Raw genomic sequence first — 19,584 nt, 5'->3', positions numbered from 1 at the left:
GAATTCTGGGAGTTGAAGTCTGCAAGTCATGAAGGGGCCATAATTCCCCCCATGCTGGCTGAGGAATTCTGGGAGTCGAAGTCCGCAAGTCTTAAAAGCTGCCACGTTTGAAGAGCCCTGTCCTAGATTTACAACCATTTCTTTAGTGACTGAAGTTTCAACGGCACTGAGAAAAGTGGCTTGTGACCATTTTTCACACTTAATGACAGTTGCAGGATCGTTGCCACGCGAACAAAATGCAGACGAGTGGCAACTTGGTATGTAATTGTGACGGTCACAGTGTCCCAGGAGGGTCACGGGGTCCCCTTTTGCGGCCTTCTGGTAAGCAAAGTCCATGGAAAAGCCAGATTTACTTAACACCCGTCTTACTAACTGAACAACTTGCAGAGATTCACTTAACAACGGTGGGAAGAACTGTTGTAAAATGGGGCGAAGCTCACTTAACAAGTATCTAGCTTAGCCATGGACATTTTGGACAGGATTGTGGCCGTTAAGTCGAGGACTACCTGTATTTCCAGGGCTAATTACTACGCCCTATTCCTTCTTCTTCTTGTTGTTAGTTGCAAAGTCGTGTCCGACCCATCGCGACCCAATGGACAATGTTCCTCCAGGCCATCTTCTGGAGTCCATTTAAGCTCACGCCTCCTGCTTCAGTGACTCCATCCAGCCACCTCATTCTCTGTCGTCCCCTTCTTCTATTGCCCTCAATCTTTCCCAGCATTAGGCTCTTCTCCAGTGAGTCCTTCGTTCTCCTTAGGTGGCCAGAGTATTTGAGTTTCCACTTCAGGATCTGGCCTTCTAAAGAGCAGTCAGGGTTGATCTCCTCTAGGACTGACCGGTTTGATCGCCTTGCAGTCCAAGGGACTCGCAGGAGTCTTCTCCAGCACCAGAGTTCAAAGGCCTCAATTCTTTGGCGCTCAGCCTTTTTTACGGTCCAACTTTCACAGCCATACATTGCAACTGGGAAGACCATAGCCTTGACTATACGCACTTTTGTTGGCAGGATGATGTCTCTGTTGTTTAGTGTGCTGTCTAGATTTGTCATGGCTTGCGTCTTTTAATTTCCTGGCTGCAGTCCCCATCTGCGGTGATCTTGGAGCCCAGGAAAATAAAATCTGTCACTACCTCCATTTCTTCCCCATCTATTTGCCAGAAATTGAGAGGGCCGGATGCCATGATCTTGGTTTTCTTAATGTTTAGTTTCAACCCAACTTTTGCACTCTCCTTCTTCACTCGCAACAAGAGGCTCTTTAGTTCCTCTTCACTTTCTGCCATTAGAGTGGTATCATCTGCATATCTTAGGTTGTTGATATTTGTCCCAGCAATCTTAATTCCAACTTTAGATTCATCTAGCCCTGCCTTTCTCATGATGTGCTCTGCATATAAGTTAAGCAGACAGGGTGACAGTATACAGCCTTGCCGGACTCCTTTCCCAATTTTGAACCAATAGATAGCACTAATAACATTAATAATCTCTTGCGTATCAGTACTTGGATGCTAGATCTGAGGCAAGGCCCTATTCTGGAGTCTCTAAGCTGGATCCAGGTTAGCAAAAATTGTATTATATGAAATGTTCTGAAACCAAGTTAAGTGAAGTCTCTGCACCTCTTTAGGATCTCTGGCTCTTCTTTCTTAAACTCCACTTAGTCCTTGACTTACAATCACTGCTGAACCCAAATTGTCCATTGCTAAAGTTTTGCCCCATTTCACGACCTTTCTTGCCACCGTTACTAAGTGAATCACTTCGGCTGTTAAGTGAGAAACACGGCTGTGAAGTGAGCCTGGCTTCCCCCATTGACTTTGCTTGTCAGAAGGTCGCAAAAGGGGATCACGTGGAAACGGGCCCCCCCAGGACACTATTGCGACCGTCATAAATATGAGTCGGTGGCCAAGCATCCAAATTTTGATCACGTGACCATGGGGGATGCTGCAAAGGCTGTAAGCGTGAAAAATGGTCATAAGCCACTTCTTTCGGTGCTGTTATAACTTCGAACGGTCACTAAATAAATGGTTGTTAAATCAAGGAGTAGCTGTAAAAGCTTCTTCATATTCAATGCCTTTACAAGGCCAGAGCAGAAATGACTAATGACCCGGTCTTTTTTTTATTTTTTACCTCCAAAAAGAGGCACCAGGTCTTATTTTCAGGGTAGGCCTTACCTCACCTCTGTCACCGACAGCTCCACCCAGCCGGTCCACTTCTTCTGGAGCCGAAGTTCTGCAGCTGCATTCGGGCCTGCATTTTGCAGTCAGGCCTTTCCAGAAGGCCTAAGCAGCCGAGTCCCGAGCTATGGATTGAATCCATAGCTCAGTTCTTGGCTGCAGTGGCCTTCCGGAAAGCCCTATGACTGAGAAATGCAGGCCTGGCTGCAGAAGAGGCCTCAGAAGAAGAAATGGGCCGGCAAGGAGAGGCCTGGCTGCCAGGTAAGCAGGTGCAGGGTGGGTGGGGCAGCTTCACACCCCCAGCCTCAGCCTAGCTTGGTTTTTAGCTGTGTGCCTCACCCCAAAACTAGGGCTCATTTTGGGGGTAGGGCCCACCCCCCAAAATCAAGCTAGGGCTTACTGTTGGTGTAGGCCTTACTTTCAGGGAAACACAGTAGAACTAAACATACGGAAGGAAGGATCCAAATCTTTTAGACCTGGAAACAAAAAGAGCTGATTTCCTGTTCCCAGCTTGTGTACGGTACCAAGAACCTGCCTCTCCAACAAATTGTCTGAATGCTGCATTGCAGTTTGGTATGAAGGCCTGGCTTTTATCTCCCATGTGGGCTAGGACGTTAGTGGAACCCCATACAGATGTTCTTTTTCCGTATTGGTAAGTAGCTGGCATTATTTCATGGATATTTTTTTTTCATTTCAACCCTAAGTCACCCAGATGGCTTTTGTGCCTAAGGCGGGACTAGAATTCACCGTCTCCTGGTGATTGGACCAAATGTCACTCAGCCACGTTTCATACTTAAGGCAGAACTAGAATTCACCATCTCCTGGTGACTGGCCTAAAGTTACCAGCGAGTTTTCCTGCTTAAGAAAGAACTAGGATTCAGTCTCCTGACGAGTGGCCTAAATTCACCCATCTGGCTTTCATGCTTAAGGCTGGACTAGAACTCACTGTCTCCCGGTGATTGGCCCAAAGTCACCCAGACAGCTTTCATACTTAAGATAAAACTAGAATTCATTGTCTCCTGGCAATTGGCCCAAAGTTACCAGCCAGCTTTCCTGCTCAAGACAGAACTAGGATTCAGAGTCTTCTCACGACTGGCCTAAATTCACCCAGCTGGCTTTCACGCCTAAGGCTGGACTAGAACTCACCGCCTCCTAGTGATTGAACCAAACATCACCCAGCTGCATTTCATACTTAAGACAGAACTAGAATTCACCGTCTCCTGGCCGAAAGTCACCCCGCTGGCTTTCACGCCTAAGGCGGAACTAGAACACACAGCCTCCCGGTTTCTAACCCAAGTTAGACCCAAGTTAACTCTCATAAATATTTCTTGTCTGTTTTATTGGGGACATTAAACATGAACCGATGATTAAAATCACAGTGAACCAGTCGCGCTCTTCGGGATGTGAGCATTTCCAACTATAGACAGCGTGTCACCGACGGGGGAAGAGGCAGAGATGGAACCAAAGCGTCATGTTCAAAAGACCCATTGCGGCAATGTCAGGAAGTTCTTAGCTTCCAAATATGATATTTTTTTTCTTGGTCAAAGGGTAGACGCTCTATGAGATCAGAGGACAAAAATGTTCTGTCCCAACCTATTTGGAGAAAAATCCCTGGAAAACATGGGAAGGAGTGTCTGGAATGTGTCCTTTTACATATATGTGTTTATATATATACACAGACACACTTATAAACAGCATCGGTTGCCTTGATAGTCACTTAGACTGAGCAATGCCACACAACTAACACAACGGCTCCGAGGAGACCTCTGCTGCCTATACAGGGTATGAGAGGAGAAGGAAAAAAAATCAGTTTTGGGACATACAGGTGGTCCTCGACTTACAACCGTTCGTTTAAGCGACTGTTCAAAGTTACAACGGCACGGAAAAAAGTGACCCAGGTCTCTTTTTCGCACAACGACTGTGGCAGCATTGCGATCAAAATTCGGACGCTTGGACGAGAGGTTCGTATTTATGACGGCTGTAGCGTCCCCGGGAGTCACGCGATCCCCTTTTGCGACCTTCTGACACGCAAAGTCCGCTTCACAACGTCATTACTGACTGGAGGGATTCGTTTAACAGCCGTGGCGAGAAAAGTCACAAAATGGGGCAAAAGTTCACATCTGTCTTGCTTAGCAACAGAGATTTGGGGCTGAATCGTGGTCGTAAGGCGAGGACCGCCTGTACTGTCTGAAACTGAAGGGAGAAAGGGACAACTGCGGGACCCTTTTTTAATTACGTAAGATAAATAACCTTTATTGTCATTTTTTTTTACTGTGAGTAGACTGGCCCACATTAAACTGAAATTCTGTTGCCTGGTCTCAAAAGAAAGTATATATCCACCCAAAACCATACACAACAGATATACACATGTGCTATACACACACACAGACACACACACACCAGAGGTCATCAACGTTTCTCAGTTGGTGGACCAGAGGGAAAAGATGGGGGAAGCATTTTAGACGCGCATATGCAGGCGTATGCACGGGGCCGCAAGCATGCGTGTGACAAAAAGGGGTGGGGCTAGAACTTGCACGATACTCTCTAGCCCTGCCCACTTCTTGCACGGCACAGCGCCCCGTGATCGCCCATTTTTGCATCTTGCAGCTTGGCGACGGCCTTGTTTTTGTGCCCTGCGGCGCGACGGTATCCCATTGTTATCCCCCCAACGCTGTCCTGTTTTCGCATCCCGGGGCATGGAGAGCATCCCATTTTTACACCACATGGCATCCTGTTTTCGTGTGTGCGTGGGGGGGGGGGGTGCAGGCACATGTGCACAAACAGGCAAGCCTGTCCCGTGGGTCAGGATCGAAGGCCTGGAGGCTAAAACATACGAAGAACGGCTGCGGGACTTGGGTTCGGCTAGTTTAAAGAAAAGAAGAAATAGGGGAGACACGATAACAGCGTTGCAGTATTTGAGGGGCTACCACAAAGAAGAGGGGGTCACGTTATTCTCCAGAGGGCAGGACGAAAAACCATGGTTGGAAACTGATCAAGGAGAGAAGCAACCTGGGATTGAGGAGAAACCTCCTGACAGTGAGGACAATTAACCAGTGGAACTGCTTGCCACCAGAAATCGTGGGTGCTCCATCACTGGAGGCTTTTAAGAAGAGACTGGACAGTCACCTGTCTGAAATGGTATCGGTTGTCCTGCTTGAGCAGGGGGGTGGACTAGAAGGCCTCCGATATCCCTTCCCGCTCTATTCTGTTTCTCCTGATTCAGAGGTCAGGATCATCAATTAATTGATAGCATCTAGTTCTGAATTCCAGTTGACCTTCCAGAAAAGCGTGAAGGCCTTCCTCCTCTCTCCCCCTCCTCCTCATTTCCACAAATCCCACTATTCCCTTCTCTCGCTGACTATGTTAGCTAGTTTGGGTAATGAAACGTCTCCAAGAAAACCACCAACAATCCAGCAAGGACCCTACAGTCCTCCTCCTTCCCTCCCCCACCGCAACTTTAAAAACGTGGAAAGATTTCTCCTCTTTCCCAGGGCTTTTAAAAATTCCACCCACAAGAACGCTTGAAATATTTTATCCGGCAGACCGTATTTTATCAACCGAGCCAGCGTTTGTCACGGGGGTTTCGCCGAAGCAAGGAGGAACGGACATCACACGCTGACTGGAGACCATCCCTGGAAATTGGAGCCAGAGCTACCAAGCCAGTCTCAACGACAACAACAAAAACCACCGGACAACAAAAACGAGAGAGAGAGAGAGAGAGAGAGAGAGAGAGAGAGAGAGAGAGAGAGAGAGAGAGAGAGAGAAAATAATAATAATTCTGGCTCCGACCAGGTGGTGGAAAACGGCGACTGTACCTGAACAAAATAAAGCCCAGAGATTCCACAGCCGCCCGTCTGACGTCATCGTTCACATCGCTCACCTGTGGGGAAAAAAAAAAGAGAGCGAGCAGAAATTAGGCTAAATATTATGGAAATCGCCCGTGCAGAGGATTTATTACCCCTGTTTCCTGAGCATTTATTACCCGTTTCCCCCAAAATAAATCCTAACCGGAAAACAAGGCTAGCGTGATTTTTCAGGATGCTCGTAATATAAGCCCTACCCTCAAAATAAGCCCCAGTTAAGATCGTCAGCCAGATACTACGTTTCCCCAAATGTAAGCCCCAGTTTGATTTTCAGGGATGGGCTTAATATAAGCTCCCCCTCAAAAGTAAGCCCTAGTTTTGGGGTGAGGAGCACACCTAAAAATCAAGTTAGGGCAGGGGTAGAGGGGGGGGGAGTGTGAAGCTGCCCTACGCGCCCCGCACCCGCTTACCTTACCGGTAGGACCGCCGCAGCCAGGCCTCCTACACCCCGACACTGGTCAAGCCGTGCGGCTCATCGCACCAGGAGGTTGCACAGCGCTTCGGCCCGTTTCCGCTGCTCGCAGCGGGATGCTCGTGGCCGCTGAAGTCAAGCAGCAGCGCGGCAGGTGTCGGGGAGTGCGAGGCCTGGCTGGGGTGGTCCTAAAGTCAGACACACACACACACACACACACAAGACCTAGTGCCTCTTTTGGAGGCAAAAAAAATGGAAGAGCGGGTCTCATTTTCGGGAAAACACGGTAGACGCGTTTAGTACCGTATTTCCCAAAATCTAGTTTAATGAAGAAAAGGACCAGGGGGGACATGACAGCAGCCTTCCAGTATCTCAGGGGCTGCCCCAAAGAAGAGGGAGTCAAGCTATTCTCCAAAGCGCCTGAAGGCAGGACAAGAAGCAACGGATGGAAACTAATCAAGGAGAGAAGCAACCTAGAATTAAGGAGAAATTTCTGGACAGTGGGAACAATTAACCGGTGGAACTCCTTGCCTCCAGAAACGGTGAATTCTCCAATACTGGAAGTTTTTAAGAAGAGACTGGACAGCCATTTGTCTAAAATGGTATAGCGTTTCCTGCCTGAGCAGGGGGTTGGACTAGATGACCTCCAAGGTCCCTTACAACTATTATTATTATTATTATTATTATTAGTAGTAGTAGTAGTAGTAGTAGTAGTAGTAGTAGTATTAGTATTATTGCAGTTATTAAGTTAGTAACATGGTTGTTAAGTGAATCTGGCTTCCCCATTGTCAGGTCGCAAAAGGGGATCCCGTGATCCCGGGGACACCGCAGGCTCCCTGCAACTGTCATATGTACATGCCAGTTGCCAAGCGTCTGAATTTTGATCATGTAATAATAATCATAATAATCATAATCATAATAATAAAGTTGGAAGGTACCTTGGAGGTCATCTAGTCCAACCCCCTGCTCAGGCAGGAAACCTTATACCATTTCAGACAAATGTGACCATGAGGGGCTGCTGCAACGGTCGTTAAGCATGAAAAACAATCCTAAGTCACTTTCTTCAGGGCCGTTGCAACTGCGAACGGTCACTCAGTGAACTGTTGTTGGTTGAGGACTACATTCATTCATTCATTCATTCAAACTTCTACGGTTTACTCCAGAGTAAAAAGCCCTCACCGCCACATGCAAGAGACGCCTGATGGCTTTGTTGTTTCCTGAGCCGCAATAAGCCATTGCGACGGTATACATCCCCGAACGGCGGAGAATCGGGTCCTGGAGGGGGGGGGGGAAGAGGAAAAAAAAGTGTTATAAATTTCACTGCAGGAAAAACAGGGCAAAATTCAGGGTCACGATAACTGTTTTTGCCCACAGACTTTGTAGGGATGAATTAATAGATTAATTAGAAACCGATAAAAAGAAAATATTGGTAGCTCAGGGTTGAGCTTTGGGCGTCCTTGCTGCCCTCTGAGCTTGGCAACTTTCTTGGAGACGTTTCATGACCCAACTAGGGAACATCATCAGTGCAAGAGGGAGTGGGGGGGGCGTCTGCTCTGTTTATATACTAATAGCTTTTCCTGTCAGCGTTGATGGGATTGTTCTTTTCTTCTTGTTGATTCCTTGGTTAGGCTGTTGTTTTCTTATGTTTTCTCCAATTTTCCCTACCACAGCAACCTTGTGAGGTGGGCTAGACTGACAGGGAGGGACTGGCCCAAAGTCACCCAGCTAGCTTTCGTGCTTAAGGCGGGACTAGAACTCACCGTCTCCTGGTGACTGGTCCAAAGTCACCCAGCTGCTTTCCTGTCTAAGGCGGGACTAGAACTCACCGTCTCCTGGCGATTGGCCCAGTCACCTAGCTGCTTTCCTGTCTAAGGCGGGACTACAACTCACCGTCTCCTGGTGATTGGCCCAGTCACCCAGCTGGCTTTCCTGCTTAAGGCGGGACTAGAACTCACCGTCTCCTGGCGATTGGCCCAAAGTCACCCAGCCAGCTTTCATGCCTCAGGCAGGACTAGAACTCACCGTCTCCTGGTGACTGGTCCAAAGTCACTAAGGTGGCTTCCATGCCTAAGGCGGGACTAGAACTCACTATCTCCTGCAGACTGGCCCAAAGTCACCTAGCTTCTTTCCTGGCTAAGGCGGGACTAGAACTCACCGTCTCCTGGTGATTGGCCCAGTCACCCAGCCAGCTTTCATGCCTCAGGCAGGACTAGAACTCACCGTCTCCTGGTGACTGGTCCAAAGTCACCCAGCTGGCTTCCATGCCTAAGGCGGGACTAGAACTCACTATCTCCCACAGACTGGCCCAAAGTCACCTAGCTGCTTTCCTGTCTAAGGCGGGACTAGAACTCACCGTCTCCTGATGATTGGCCCAAAGTCACCCAGCCAGCTTTTATGTCTAAGGCGGGACTAGAACTCACCGTCTCCCGGGGACTGGCCCAAAGCCACCCAGCCAGCTTTCACGCCTAAAGCAGGACTAGAACTCACTGTCTCCTGGTGATTGGCCCAAAGTCATTCTTTCCTGGCTAGGAAAAGATTTGAACTCGTGGCCTCCTGCTTTCTAGCCTGGTGCTTTAACCACTGGACCAAAGTGGCTCATCATACCCCCCTAGTCACCCGCCAGAAATAGATGCTCAAAAGCCAAATATTGGCATTTCTTTCTAAAAAAAAGAAAAAAGCACTAAGAAAGGGGGGGGGGGAAACCCTCACCTTATCTCTGCAGAGGCTCTCTATGAGGGCATCGGCTTCCTCCATCCGCCCGTACATCACCAGGGCGATGCCAACTGCCAGGCCCCGTAAAATCTTCTCGTGCTGGGTTTCCTGGGCATAGCCCACCATGTCCTCGATGGCCTGGGCGTTTTTCGATCCCAGCATCACCAGGCCCAGAGCCAGACCGGCAGCTTCGCCTTGCGGGTGGGAAAGAAAGAAAGCGGAATCAAGATCGATGCGAGGGTTCCCTATTCTGTGCTTACGCGTCTTCGTCTTTTACGCTACAAGCGAATAAAAATCATTAATCAAAATTATACTGGGAAAAAAAAAAGAGACAGATGACTTCTTTGATCGGAAAGACTCTCAGGTGGGTCATGAACCGCCCGTTTGAAGAGGTATGGACTTCAGTTCCCAGAATTCCCCAGCCAGCTGTCCCTGAGTGAGGGAGAAGGACGGTTTTAAAGTAACAGAAAAGAGTTAAAAGGGAGCTTGGAGGTCTTCTAGTCCAGCCCCCTTCTCTCCCTTCCCCTCCTCTTCCCTCCTCCTCCGAATAAAAGGATTGGAAGGGACCTTAGAGGTCTTCTAGTCCAACCCCCCTCCTCAGGCAGGAAACCCTATACCATCTCAGACAAATGGTTGTCCAATCTCTTCTCAGAAACTTTGATAAATGAAATAAATCATACACAATTCCGGCTTTTCTTCTCTAATTCTCCTAAACAACTGTGGCAACCTTGCGATCCGACTCTTCCAGTACCTCTTTGCTACCTGTTACAAAGACTTGAGCACGGCAGTACCCACAGTGGAGGAATGGAGTGAGAAAAAGTCAGAACTCACAAAAATGGAGAAAATGGACCTGTTTGCTCAAGGGGGGGGGGAGGGGAGAAACCAATAGAACTTTTTTTTGTTTTTGAAAAGACTAGAAACCTCATACAGAATTTCTGCTGAAAGGGGGGAAAAAATTGAAACGACGGCTTGTGAGTTCAGATAAAGGTGGGCAAAATGAAGGGCTGAAGGAACGTACAATATCTAACAGGGAGCAGACCTCACAAAAGTGCAACTCTCTGTTGAAAAGAAGGTGGGAAGTCATTATATTTCTTAAACTTTTTTTTTTTGTTTACTTCTTGTGTTCTTTCATTTCCACCACCACCACCCCCGCTCTTTCTCCTTTTCTCCCCTAGATTTGTCTTTTAGCGTGTGGGAAAAATGTAAATAAATTTTAAAAATAGCGCAGAGAGCGGGAGTGACCGTGTGTTCTTAAATGTCCTCTACAGCAGTTCCAAAGGTGCTTCTTTTCCAGGAGGCAACTTGTTTTTCCTTTGAAGACGTTTCGCTTCCCCTCCCAGAAGCCTCTTCAGCTCTGACTGGATGGCGGGGAGTGGGAGGAATTATACTCCTTGCAGACAGCCGGTCATTTGCATTCTTTTAAAGAATGGTTGAGGCCACTTGGAGATTTCTCTTATGTCCTCAAGGTCACCTGAATAGTGCAAATGGGTGTGGAGCCTTCTTGGAACTGCTGACAGGACTGTGTACAGTCTGCCACACAGTTCCAAGAAGTTTCCACACCCATTTGCACCACTCTGGTGACCCTGAGGACACAGATAAACCACCAAGTGGCTTCAACGACTCACTAAAAGAAGGCAAATGACCAGCTTTCTGCAAGGAGTATTAATGCCTTGGTAAGGCCACACCTGGAATTCTGCATCCAGTTTTGGTCACCACGATGTAAAAAAGATGTTGAGACTCTGGAAAGAGTGGAGAGAAGAGCAACAAAGAGGATCAGGGAACTGGAGGCTAAAACGTATAAGGAACGGCTGCTGGAATTGGGTATGTCTTGTTTAATGAAGAGAAGGACAAGGGGTGACATGATAGCAGTGTTTCCAATCTCTCAGGGGCTGCCCCAAAGAAAAGGGAGTCAAGCTCTTCTCCAAAGCACCTGAAGGCAAGACAAGAAGCAACGGATGAAAACTAACCAAAGAGAGAAGCAAGCTAGAACTAAGAATAAATTTCCTGACAGTTAGAACAGTGGAACTCCTTGCCTCCAGCTGTGGATGCTCCAACACTGGAAGTTTTTAAGAAGAGACTGGACAGCCATTTGTCTGGAATGGTACAGGGTTTCCTACCTGAGCAGCGGGTTGGACTAGATGACCTCCAAGGTCCCTTCCAGCTTTTATTTATTTTATTATTATTATTATTATTATTATTATTATTATTATTATTATTATTATTATTATTATTATTATTAAGAAACTGGGTTTGTTGTGGAGGGCTGAACCAACAGGGCTGTGAAAATAGGAATTCACGCGCAGATATACATAAATTGATCACCAAAATAGCAGCCGCTTTCAAAATAAAATCAGGGCAATTGTCATTGCATGCGTGGTGTGCACTTATTTAAATCCGACTTTAAATTTCCAAGATGTGCTCATGCGGGCTGGAAAATGGACAGCCAAAAGGGCTTGGGGTTCATAAAATGCCCTTCTGCCTGATAAAAGTAGCTTTCCCGTGCTGGAAATTCAACCGTTATCACAATACAGGTAGTCCTCGACTTAACGATCACAACGGACCCCCCCCCCCAAATTTCTTTGGCTAAGTGAGTTTTGCCCGCATTTTACCACCTTCCCTGCCACAGCTGTGAAGTGAACCACTGCAGCTGTTAAGTTAGTAACCGGGTTCTTAAATGTACCTGACTTCGGTACATTTGCGGAAGGTTGCAAAAGGTGATCACAGGGCACCGCAACCGTCATAAACACAAGTCGGTGGCCAGAAGGGGATCACATGACCGTGGGGATGCTGCAGTGGCTAAGTGTGAAAAAAACAGGCCCTAAGGCACTTTTTTTTTTTTTAGTGCCGTTGTAACTTCGAACGGGCACGAAACAACCTGTACTCTTTGCATAGGCCAGGGGTTGGCAACCTTGGCTCTCTTATGACTCGTGGACTTCAAGTCCCAGAATTCCTGAGCCAGCCTGGCTCAGCTTAGAAACCTCTCCCTTTTCCCTCAGTGTGGCTGTCTCAGGAATTCTGGGAGTTGAAGTCCACGAGTCATGAAGGGGCCAAAGTTTTCCCCACGCTGAGGAATTCTGGGAGTTGAAGTCCACAAGCCATGAAGGGGCCATAGTTCTCCCACGCTGGCTGAGGAATTCTGGGAGTTGAAGTCCACGCGTTGTGAAGGGGCCAAAGTTTTCCCCACGCTGAGGAATTCTGGGGGTTGAAGTCCGCAAGCCATGAAGGGGCCATAGTTCCCTCATGCTGGCTGAGGAATTCTGGGAGTTGAAGTCCGCAAGCCATGAAGGGACCATAGTTCCCCCACGCTGGCTGAGGAATTCTGGGAGTTGAAGTCCGCAAGCCATGAAGGGGCCATAGTTCCCCCACGCTGGCTGAGGAATTCTGGGAGTTGAAGTCCACAAGTCATGAGGGGGCCAAAGTTTCCCTCATGCTGTCTCAGGAATTCTGGGAGTTGAACTCCACAAGTCATAAGAGAGCCCAGGTTGCCTACCCCTGGCATAGGCTGAGTGTTGCATCAAAATGACCTGGAATTAAGGAGAAACTTCCTAACAGTGAGGACAATTAACCAGTGGAACAGAAGTTGCCTCCAGAAATCATGGGTGCTCCATCACTGGAGGCTTTTAAGAAAAGACTGGACAGGCATTTGTCTCAAATGGGATAGGGTCTCCTGCTTGAGCAGAGGGCTGGACTAGAAGACCTCCAAGGTCCCTTCCAGCTCTATTCTGACTACTATGAATAACCACTGTCATAAAACACAGGGCCATAAACACCAAGAATCTTAAGATTCTTAAGATGCCGGAAACTGACCGGTCACTGCATCATCTTGGTACAGGTTCGTTTTCAAGAGATCATAGACATCTTGACGTGCTGTCCCCATGGCAGCCAAGCCCAGCCCCAGGCTTCCCCCGTGCCGAACAATCTGCAAAAATAAAATAAAATAAAATAAAATAAAGTAATAATAAGCAAGAGGACTCTTTGGGCTCCAGTCCTGGAGAGAAGGCAGCCAAATCTGGGAACTGAAGGAGACGCTTTTCAAATCCTTGTTCAAGTTCAAATCTTCTCTGTGGACGGACTTAAAATCTGGATGTCTCCCAATCCAATAACAGGATTGTTTTTTTTTTTAAACTGTTAGGTGAAAACCCTCCTGTCTTTTAAGACCTCAAGATGTTATACAAGCAATCCTCGATTTACAATAGGTTGCTTACTGACCTACTCGGGATTCAAATTTGTGACAGACAGACAAGACACACACCCCATCCTGTGACCACAAATTTTGCGCTGGGCAACACAGCTGGTGTTTACGGCGGCCCCCAGAACCACTTTTTGCTGAAAAACCAGACGTTTTAGGACAGTTTTGCTGAAAAGTGGAAGTTACTTCTGGTGTCAAGGATGTAACTTTGGAGGCTAAGCGCCTCTGCGTTTCATCTTGCCTTTAGATTGGGGGGGGGGGAGAGAGAGATATTACTTTCAAGCGGGTTAAATGAAGAAACGAAACGTTGATTCAGCTGAAGACCATTAGAGCCTGAAGCCTTGTCAAGGACATCAGAAAAGGGTGTGGATTTGAAGCGGATGGTTCCCATAACAAAGTGGACCTGATATGAATTACGTAAGAGGTTGGGGCTCTGGCTGGGAAAATTACTGCTTAAATCTACAAATTGGTGTGGGAACCTCAGAGTTAAGTTTTACTTTGACATAACCACGCGGTGTATTCAATAAGCGGTAAGATTTTTGGAAACGGAGTGAGCCTGGGGTTCTCTTTGGATTCTTGAGCTGCATGTTGACATCTGGTTTTCAGCAAAACTGGGCCACAGCCAATTATGAGTTGCTGAACGACCGCTGCGCTTGTTTTACGACTGCCATCTTTGCTTAATAACCGTCAAAGAAAGGTTGCAAATGCCAGTCAGTCACACGAGTTACCCGTTTCATGACCGTCACGACGTACAACACTAGTAGGCAGGCTCCGGGGACTACCGCTGCGTACCTTCCCTGCCATTTTTCTTCACAACAACCCTGTAAGATAGGTTGGACCTGCCCAAAGTCCTCCTGGGACTGGAGAGGGATTACAACTGCTGTTTCAACACTTTGCCCACTATCCCACCCTAGGTTAATGAGCTGAGGGGGAGCGCTCTGGCCCAAGATCCCTCAGAGAGCTTCCGTGGCTGCACCCCACCCACCCCGAGAACTTGGTCCCCTCCTTCTGTTCCGACATCTTCGCTGCTACACCACCCCAACCTTTTTTTCTTTTTGAGCTTCTCTTCTTCGTTCACAGTGACACTGGGCATTTGATTTTCTAGCAAGAAAGGAGAATATTTGTAGCTCAGGGCTGAAATGAGGGGTCTCTGATGCTCTTTGAGCTTGGTGGGGTTTTTTCGTGCAGATGTTTCATGACCCAAACTAGGGAACATCATCAGTGCTAGAAAGGAGTGATTTTGGGGAGGGGGGGAGGAAAGAGGAGGAGGAGGAGGAGGAGGAGGAGGAAAAAAGAGGAGGACGACAACAACTATGGGGGTTTTGGTGCTCTCTGAGCTTGGTTGTTTTCTAGCAGACGTTTCATGACCCAAACTAGGAAACATCATCAGTGCTGGAAGAGAATGGGTTTGTGGAGGTGGGGGTGAGAGGAGGGAGGGAGAGGGAGGAGGAGGAGGAGGAGGACTGTGGGGTCCTTGGTGCTCCCCGAGCTTGGTTGTTTTCTTGCAGACGTTTCATGACCCAAACTAGGGAACCTCATCAGTGCAAACCCCCCCTCCCCTTCACCTTCTAGCACTGATGACATTCCCTAGTTCAGTCCTGAAACATCTGCAAGAAAACCACCCAGCTCGGGGAGCACCAAGGAGCCCTCCTTAGATCTCCTGAATGGTTTTGTGATTTCAGAGCTTTGTTTCCCGCTTTTCATTTGCAGGATGAGGGAAGAGAGCCTTGGGCCAAGCCTCAGCAGCCCAAGGAACGCCACGCGGCCTGGCCTAAGGGCCCGCTCGGCCTGCATTAGGCGTGGGGGGAGGGAGGGTCCACGTACGTCATTGCTGGCGTTCTTCAGCTGGTTGAGCAGGTAGTCAATGATGTCGCCTCCATGGTTGGCGTGGATGAGCCCCAAGGCATAGAGGCCGCCCCCTTCCTGATAGGCAGAGCCCGGAGACGTGTCCTTGGGCAGGTACGTGGCCATCAGCTGAAGAGCTTCCTTCTCGTGACCCTAGGAAGCCACCAGAACAGAACAGAAGGTCAGTGAAAAACCTCCCTCTTTCTATCTCCTCCCACCACCTTTTTTATAAAAATAATCTCTTTTTCCTGCCCTGAAAATTGCTACTTTGCTGGATAGGGCTTTTAAGAGAGGAATTTTCCCACCCCCACCCCTCCAATTGGGCAACTTTAGAAATCCAGGAAGCCGTTACGCCAGTTTAAATGCATACATAGTCCTCGAGTTACAACGCTTCGTTGAGTGACCTTTCAACGTAACGACGGCACTGGGGGAAAAAAAATGGCCTTAGGACCGTTTGTCGCCCTTACGGCCTTGGTCTCATCCCCACGATCGTGTGGTCCAAATTCGGACACTTGGCCACTGACTCGCACTTGTGATCGTTGGGGTGTCCCAAGGTCATACAATTCCCCTTTTGCGACCATTTGACAATCAATGGGGAAGCCAGATCCACTTAACAACCGTCTTATGAACGTGTCAAACACAGAGATTCACGTAACAGCGACAGCAAGAGAGTATCCACTCGCTTAACAAATGTCTCACTTAACAGAAATCTGGGGCTCACTTGTGGTCATAAGTCAAGGACTACCTGTAAATTAACACTGTTCAGGCCTTTTGCGTTGTTTAGTTAACTAAGCTGAACTCTTGGGAGAAAAAGGAATGTATTAAAGGTACCATTTCTGTTATAAGTGGAGGATCCTCTTTAAATGCTCACACCAGGGGTCTTCAAAGTTAGCCCCTTCATGACTTGCAGACTTCAACTCCCAGAATTCCTCAGCCACCGTGGGGAAACTATGGCCCCTTCATGACTTGCGGACTTCAACTCCCAGAATTCCTCAGCCACCGTGGGGGAACTATGGCCCCTTCATGACTTGCGGACTTCAACTCCCAGAATTCCTCAGCCAGCGTGGGGGAACTATGGCCCCTTCATGACTTGCGGACTTCCACTCCCAGAATTCCTCAGCCAGCGTGGAGGAACTATGGCCCCTTCATGACTTGTGGACTTCAACTCCCAGAATTCCTCAGCCAGCGTGGGGGAACTATGGCCCCTTCATGACTTGCGGACTTCAACTCCCAGAATTCCTCAGCCACCGTGGGGGAACTATGGCCCCTTCATGACTTGCGGACTTCAACTCCCAGAATTCCTCAGCCAGCGTGGGGGAACTATGGCCCCTTCATGACTTGCGGACTTCAACTCCCAGAATTCCTCAGCCAGCGTGGTGGAACTATGGCCCCTTCATGACTTGCGGACTTCAACTCCCAGAATTCCTCAGCCAGCGTGGAGGAACTATGGCCCCTTTTATGACTTGCAAGCTTCAACTCCCAGAATTCCTTAGCCAGTGTTCCTGGCTGAGGAATTCTGGGAGTTGGAGTCCCCAAGTCATAAAAGAGCCAAGTTTGAAGACCCCCGGCTTACACCCTGTAACCACATGCTTTCTCCTAACAAATCACATCTGGCCTGTTCAAAACTTTTGTCTTTTGTTCTCCCGGGATGAGATATAAATGTACTCGCGCGTGGACATGTAAAAATTTCTTCCCACGATATGTATGTATATGTTAAGTTCCCAAAGAGCCTTGGTGGAGCAGTGGGCTAATGCCTCCTTAAGTAACACCAGCTGCCTGCAATTAGTGCAGGTTCGAGTCCCACCAGGCTCAAGGTTGACTCAGCCTTCCATCCTTCCGAGGTCGGTAAAATGAGGACCCAGATTGTTGGGGGCAATTAAGCTGACTTTGTAAAAATGCCGCTTGGGGGGGTGAAGCCCTAATAAGCAGGCATATATATAGAATGAAGGCTATTGCTAAGCACATTGATTTGTGCTTCTTAGATTGTAAGCCGCCCTGAGTCTTCGGAGAAGGGCGGGGTATAAATGGGATTTTTTTAAAAAAATTAGGAAGGGGTGTGCCAGGAACCCAAAGTGTACGATACCCTAATTATGTGTCATGTGAGAAAGCTGTCCGCCTAATAACTCGGCTCATCCTTTGTCTGAAAAGTAAGTCAGAATTGCAATCTGGAGACAGGGGACGTCAATCATTCATGATCAGTGAGGGGACCAGAGAGGATGAAAAAAAAATCAAATCCAGTGTAACAACAACAACAACAACAAAATGGTCTTATTACCTTATGAATGACACCAAGGCTGGCCGTAGCGGTAAACTTGGCCCAGTTGGTAGCCCTTGCAAGCCATTCCAAATTATCTCTGCAGAAAGAAGATGGAAAATTAAATCCGGGTTGCTTAAGCAGTGGTTAAGAATGTAGCACAGCAGGCTGACTCTGCCCACTGCCAGGAGTTCAAACCTGACCGGCTCAAGGTTGACTCAGCCTTCCGTCCTTCCCAGGTCAGTAAAATGAGGACCCAGATTGTTGGAGGGGGCATCATCCGTCTGTCCGTCCGTCCATCCATCCCTCCCTCTCCTCCCTCTCTTCTGTGGTGGCACAATGGTCAGGATGCAACATTGCCGGCTGATTCTGCCCACTGCCAGCAGTTCGATCCTGACCGGCTCAAGGTTGACTCAGCCTTCCGTCCTTCCCAGGTCGGTAAAATGAGGATCCAGATTGTTGGGGGGGGGAATCATCCGTCTGTCCGTCCATCCCTCCCTCTCCTCCCTCTCTTCTGTGGTGGCACAATGGTCAGGATGCAGCATTGCCAGTTGACTCTGCCCACTGCCAGCAGTTCGATCCTGACAGGGTTCAAGGTGACTCAGCCTTCCGTCCTTCCAAGGTCAGTAAAAAGAGGAGCCAGATTGTTGGGGGAGGCAAGAGGCTGACTCTGCCAACTGCTCAGAGAGGGCTGTAAAGCACTGGGAAGCGGTACATAAGTCTAAGTCAGGGGTGTCAATCTGCCAGCCCACAGGCCAGATGCATCACGCCGAAACCGCGCCGACAGCTCTGGCAATGGGGAAAAAGTCACGATACGTCACGTCACGTGACGTGGTGAGTTTGACAACACCCACCTCCCCCCCCCCGGTCGAAGTGCTATTGCTGTTACAACTGAGGCCAAAGGGACCTCAATTTATCTCTTTGGCTTCGCTCGTTTTTTGGCTCTGAACTACTCAACGATCAAAACGCAAAGCAAGATGCAACCAACCTCTTGCTAGTGGCTGGAATCCTGTACAACACACAGCAAAGAGTCCGAATGCAAAATTGTGCTAAAAGTCTTATCCAAGCATCAGGGCTGCCCTGAGTCAGGCAACTGTATGAGTGTATACAGGCTGATCTGACCCGTGCACCCTACAGAAGTTCCCGGCAAGGCTGGTCCTAGTCCGCGTGCAAAGTGCACACTTCCTTCCCCGCCAGCCTATTGCTCATCGGTCAAAGAGACATTATTCTGCCCCGCTGTGTGGTTGTTACCTGAGGAACTGGTCGCTGGTTGTTCCACAATGCATGAAGGAGTTTGCAATGACTGTGGCGGTATGACACACAGAATTCCGCACCGCATCCTGGAGAAAAGAGGAGTGCAGAAGGTCAGAACAACACAAAGGACGCCAAGGAGGCTGGCAAAATATCATTTGTGGTGCAGGGCTGGCTCTGTCTTGAATCTTGGGAAGATGAACGAAGGGATTTCAAAAAAAGAGAAAATGGTGGGAATTTTGGAGACATCCTTCATTTTGAAAACTGTAAATTCAGGATTTCCCTGTGAATGGGCTAAAAACGGTCTGTTTCCATTACTGCACAGTATCATAGCCCAAAGGGGCTTTTTTCTCAGGAGGCAACTGGACATCCTTGCTTTTTCTTTGAAGACGTTTCGCTTCCCCTCCCAGAAGCTCCTTCAGCTCTGACTGGAGTGTGGAGTGAAAGGATTTATACTCCTTTTAGACAGCTGGTCATTTGCATCCTTTTAGAAGGTCGTTGAGGCCACTTGGAGGTTTATCTGTGTCCTCAGGGTCACCTGAGTAGTGCAAATGGGTGTGGAGCCTTCCTGGAACCGCTGAAAGGACTCTGTTGTAGACCGGAGATAGATGTTGAGGGAGGGCTGTTCAATTTTGACACAGACGACCTCCCGCTGGCCTCAACGGCTCTCTAAAAAAATGCAAATGACCAGCTGTCTGCAAGGAGTATAAAATCCTTCAACTCCCCACTCTCCAGTCAGAGCTGAAAAAGCTTCTGGGATGAGAAGCGAAACGTCTTGTCAACGCTGCAAATATTGACATGTTTTTGCACTGACAATATAAGAGGCAGCCTTTTGCTTTAACTGTTTGGCTTTGAATCACTAAAGCGCGGGAGGAATTCAACCTGGATGTTTTGAGAA

At 48.3% G+C, this 19,584-nt stretch overlaps 1 protein-coding gene across 1 annotated transcript in view; it reads right to left on the bottom strand.

Moving 5' to 3' along the window:
• PSMD1 (proteasome 26S subunit, non-ATPase 1) overlaps positions 1-19,584 on the bottom strand; it is a gene marked incomplete at its 5' end in the record, with an annotated part of 138,199 nt that overhangs the window by 87,172 nt on the left and 31,443 nt on the right. The window contains 7 exons of the mRNA XM_083364856.1: positions 5,976-6,040; positions 7,615-7,710; positions 9,145-9,341; positions 12,955-13,066; positions 15,161-15,334; positions 17,457-17,535; positions 18,687-18,775. Coding sequence (XP_083220982.1) covers positions 5,976-6,040; positions 7,615-7,710; positions 9,145-9,341; positions 12,955-13,066; positions 15,161-15,334; positions 17,457-17,535; positions 18,687-18,775 — 812 coding nt within the window. The remainder of the gene's footprint in view (positions 1-5,975; positions 6,041-7,614; positions 7,711-9,144; positions 9,342-12,954; positions 13,067-15,160; positions 15,335-17,456; positions 17,536-18,686; positions 18,776-19,584) is intronic.

The sequence above is a fragment of the Vipera ursinii genome, assembly GCF_947247035.1.
Source record: "Vipera ursinii genome assembly, chromosome: 5".
Taxonomy (NCBI): domain Eukaryota; kingdom Metazoa; phylum Chordata; class Lepidosauria; order Squamata; family Viperidae; genus Vipera; species Vipera ursinii.
The sequence above is the reverse complement of the archived record's forward strand: the minus strand, read 5'-3'. Positions and strand labels throughout refer to the sequence as shown.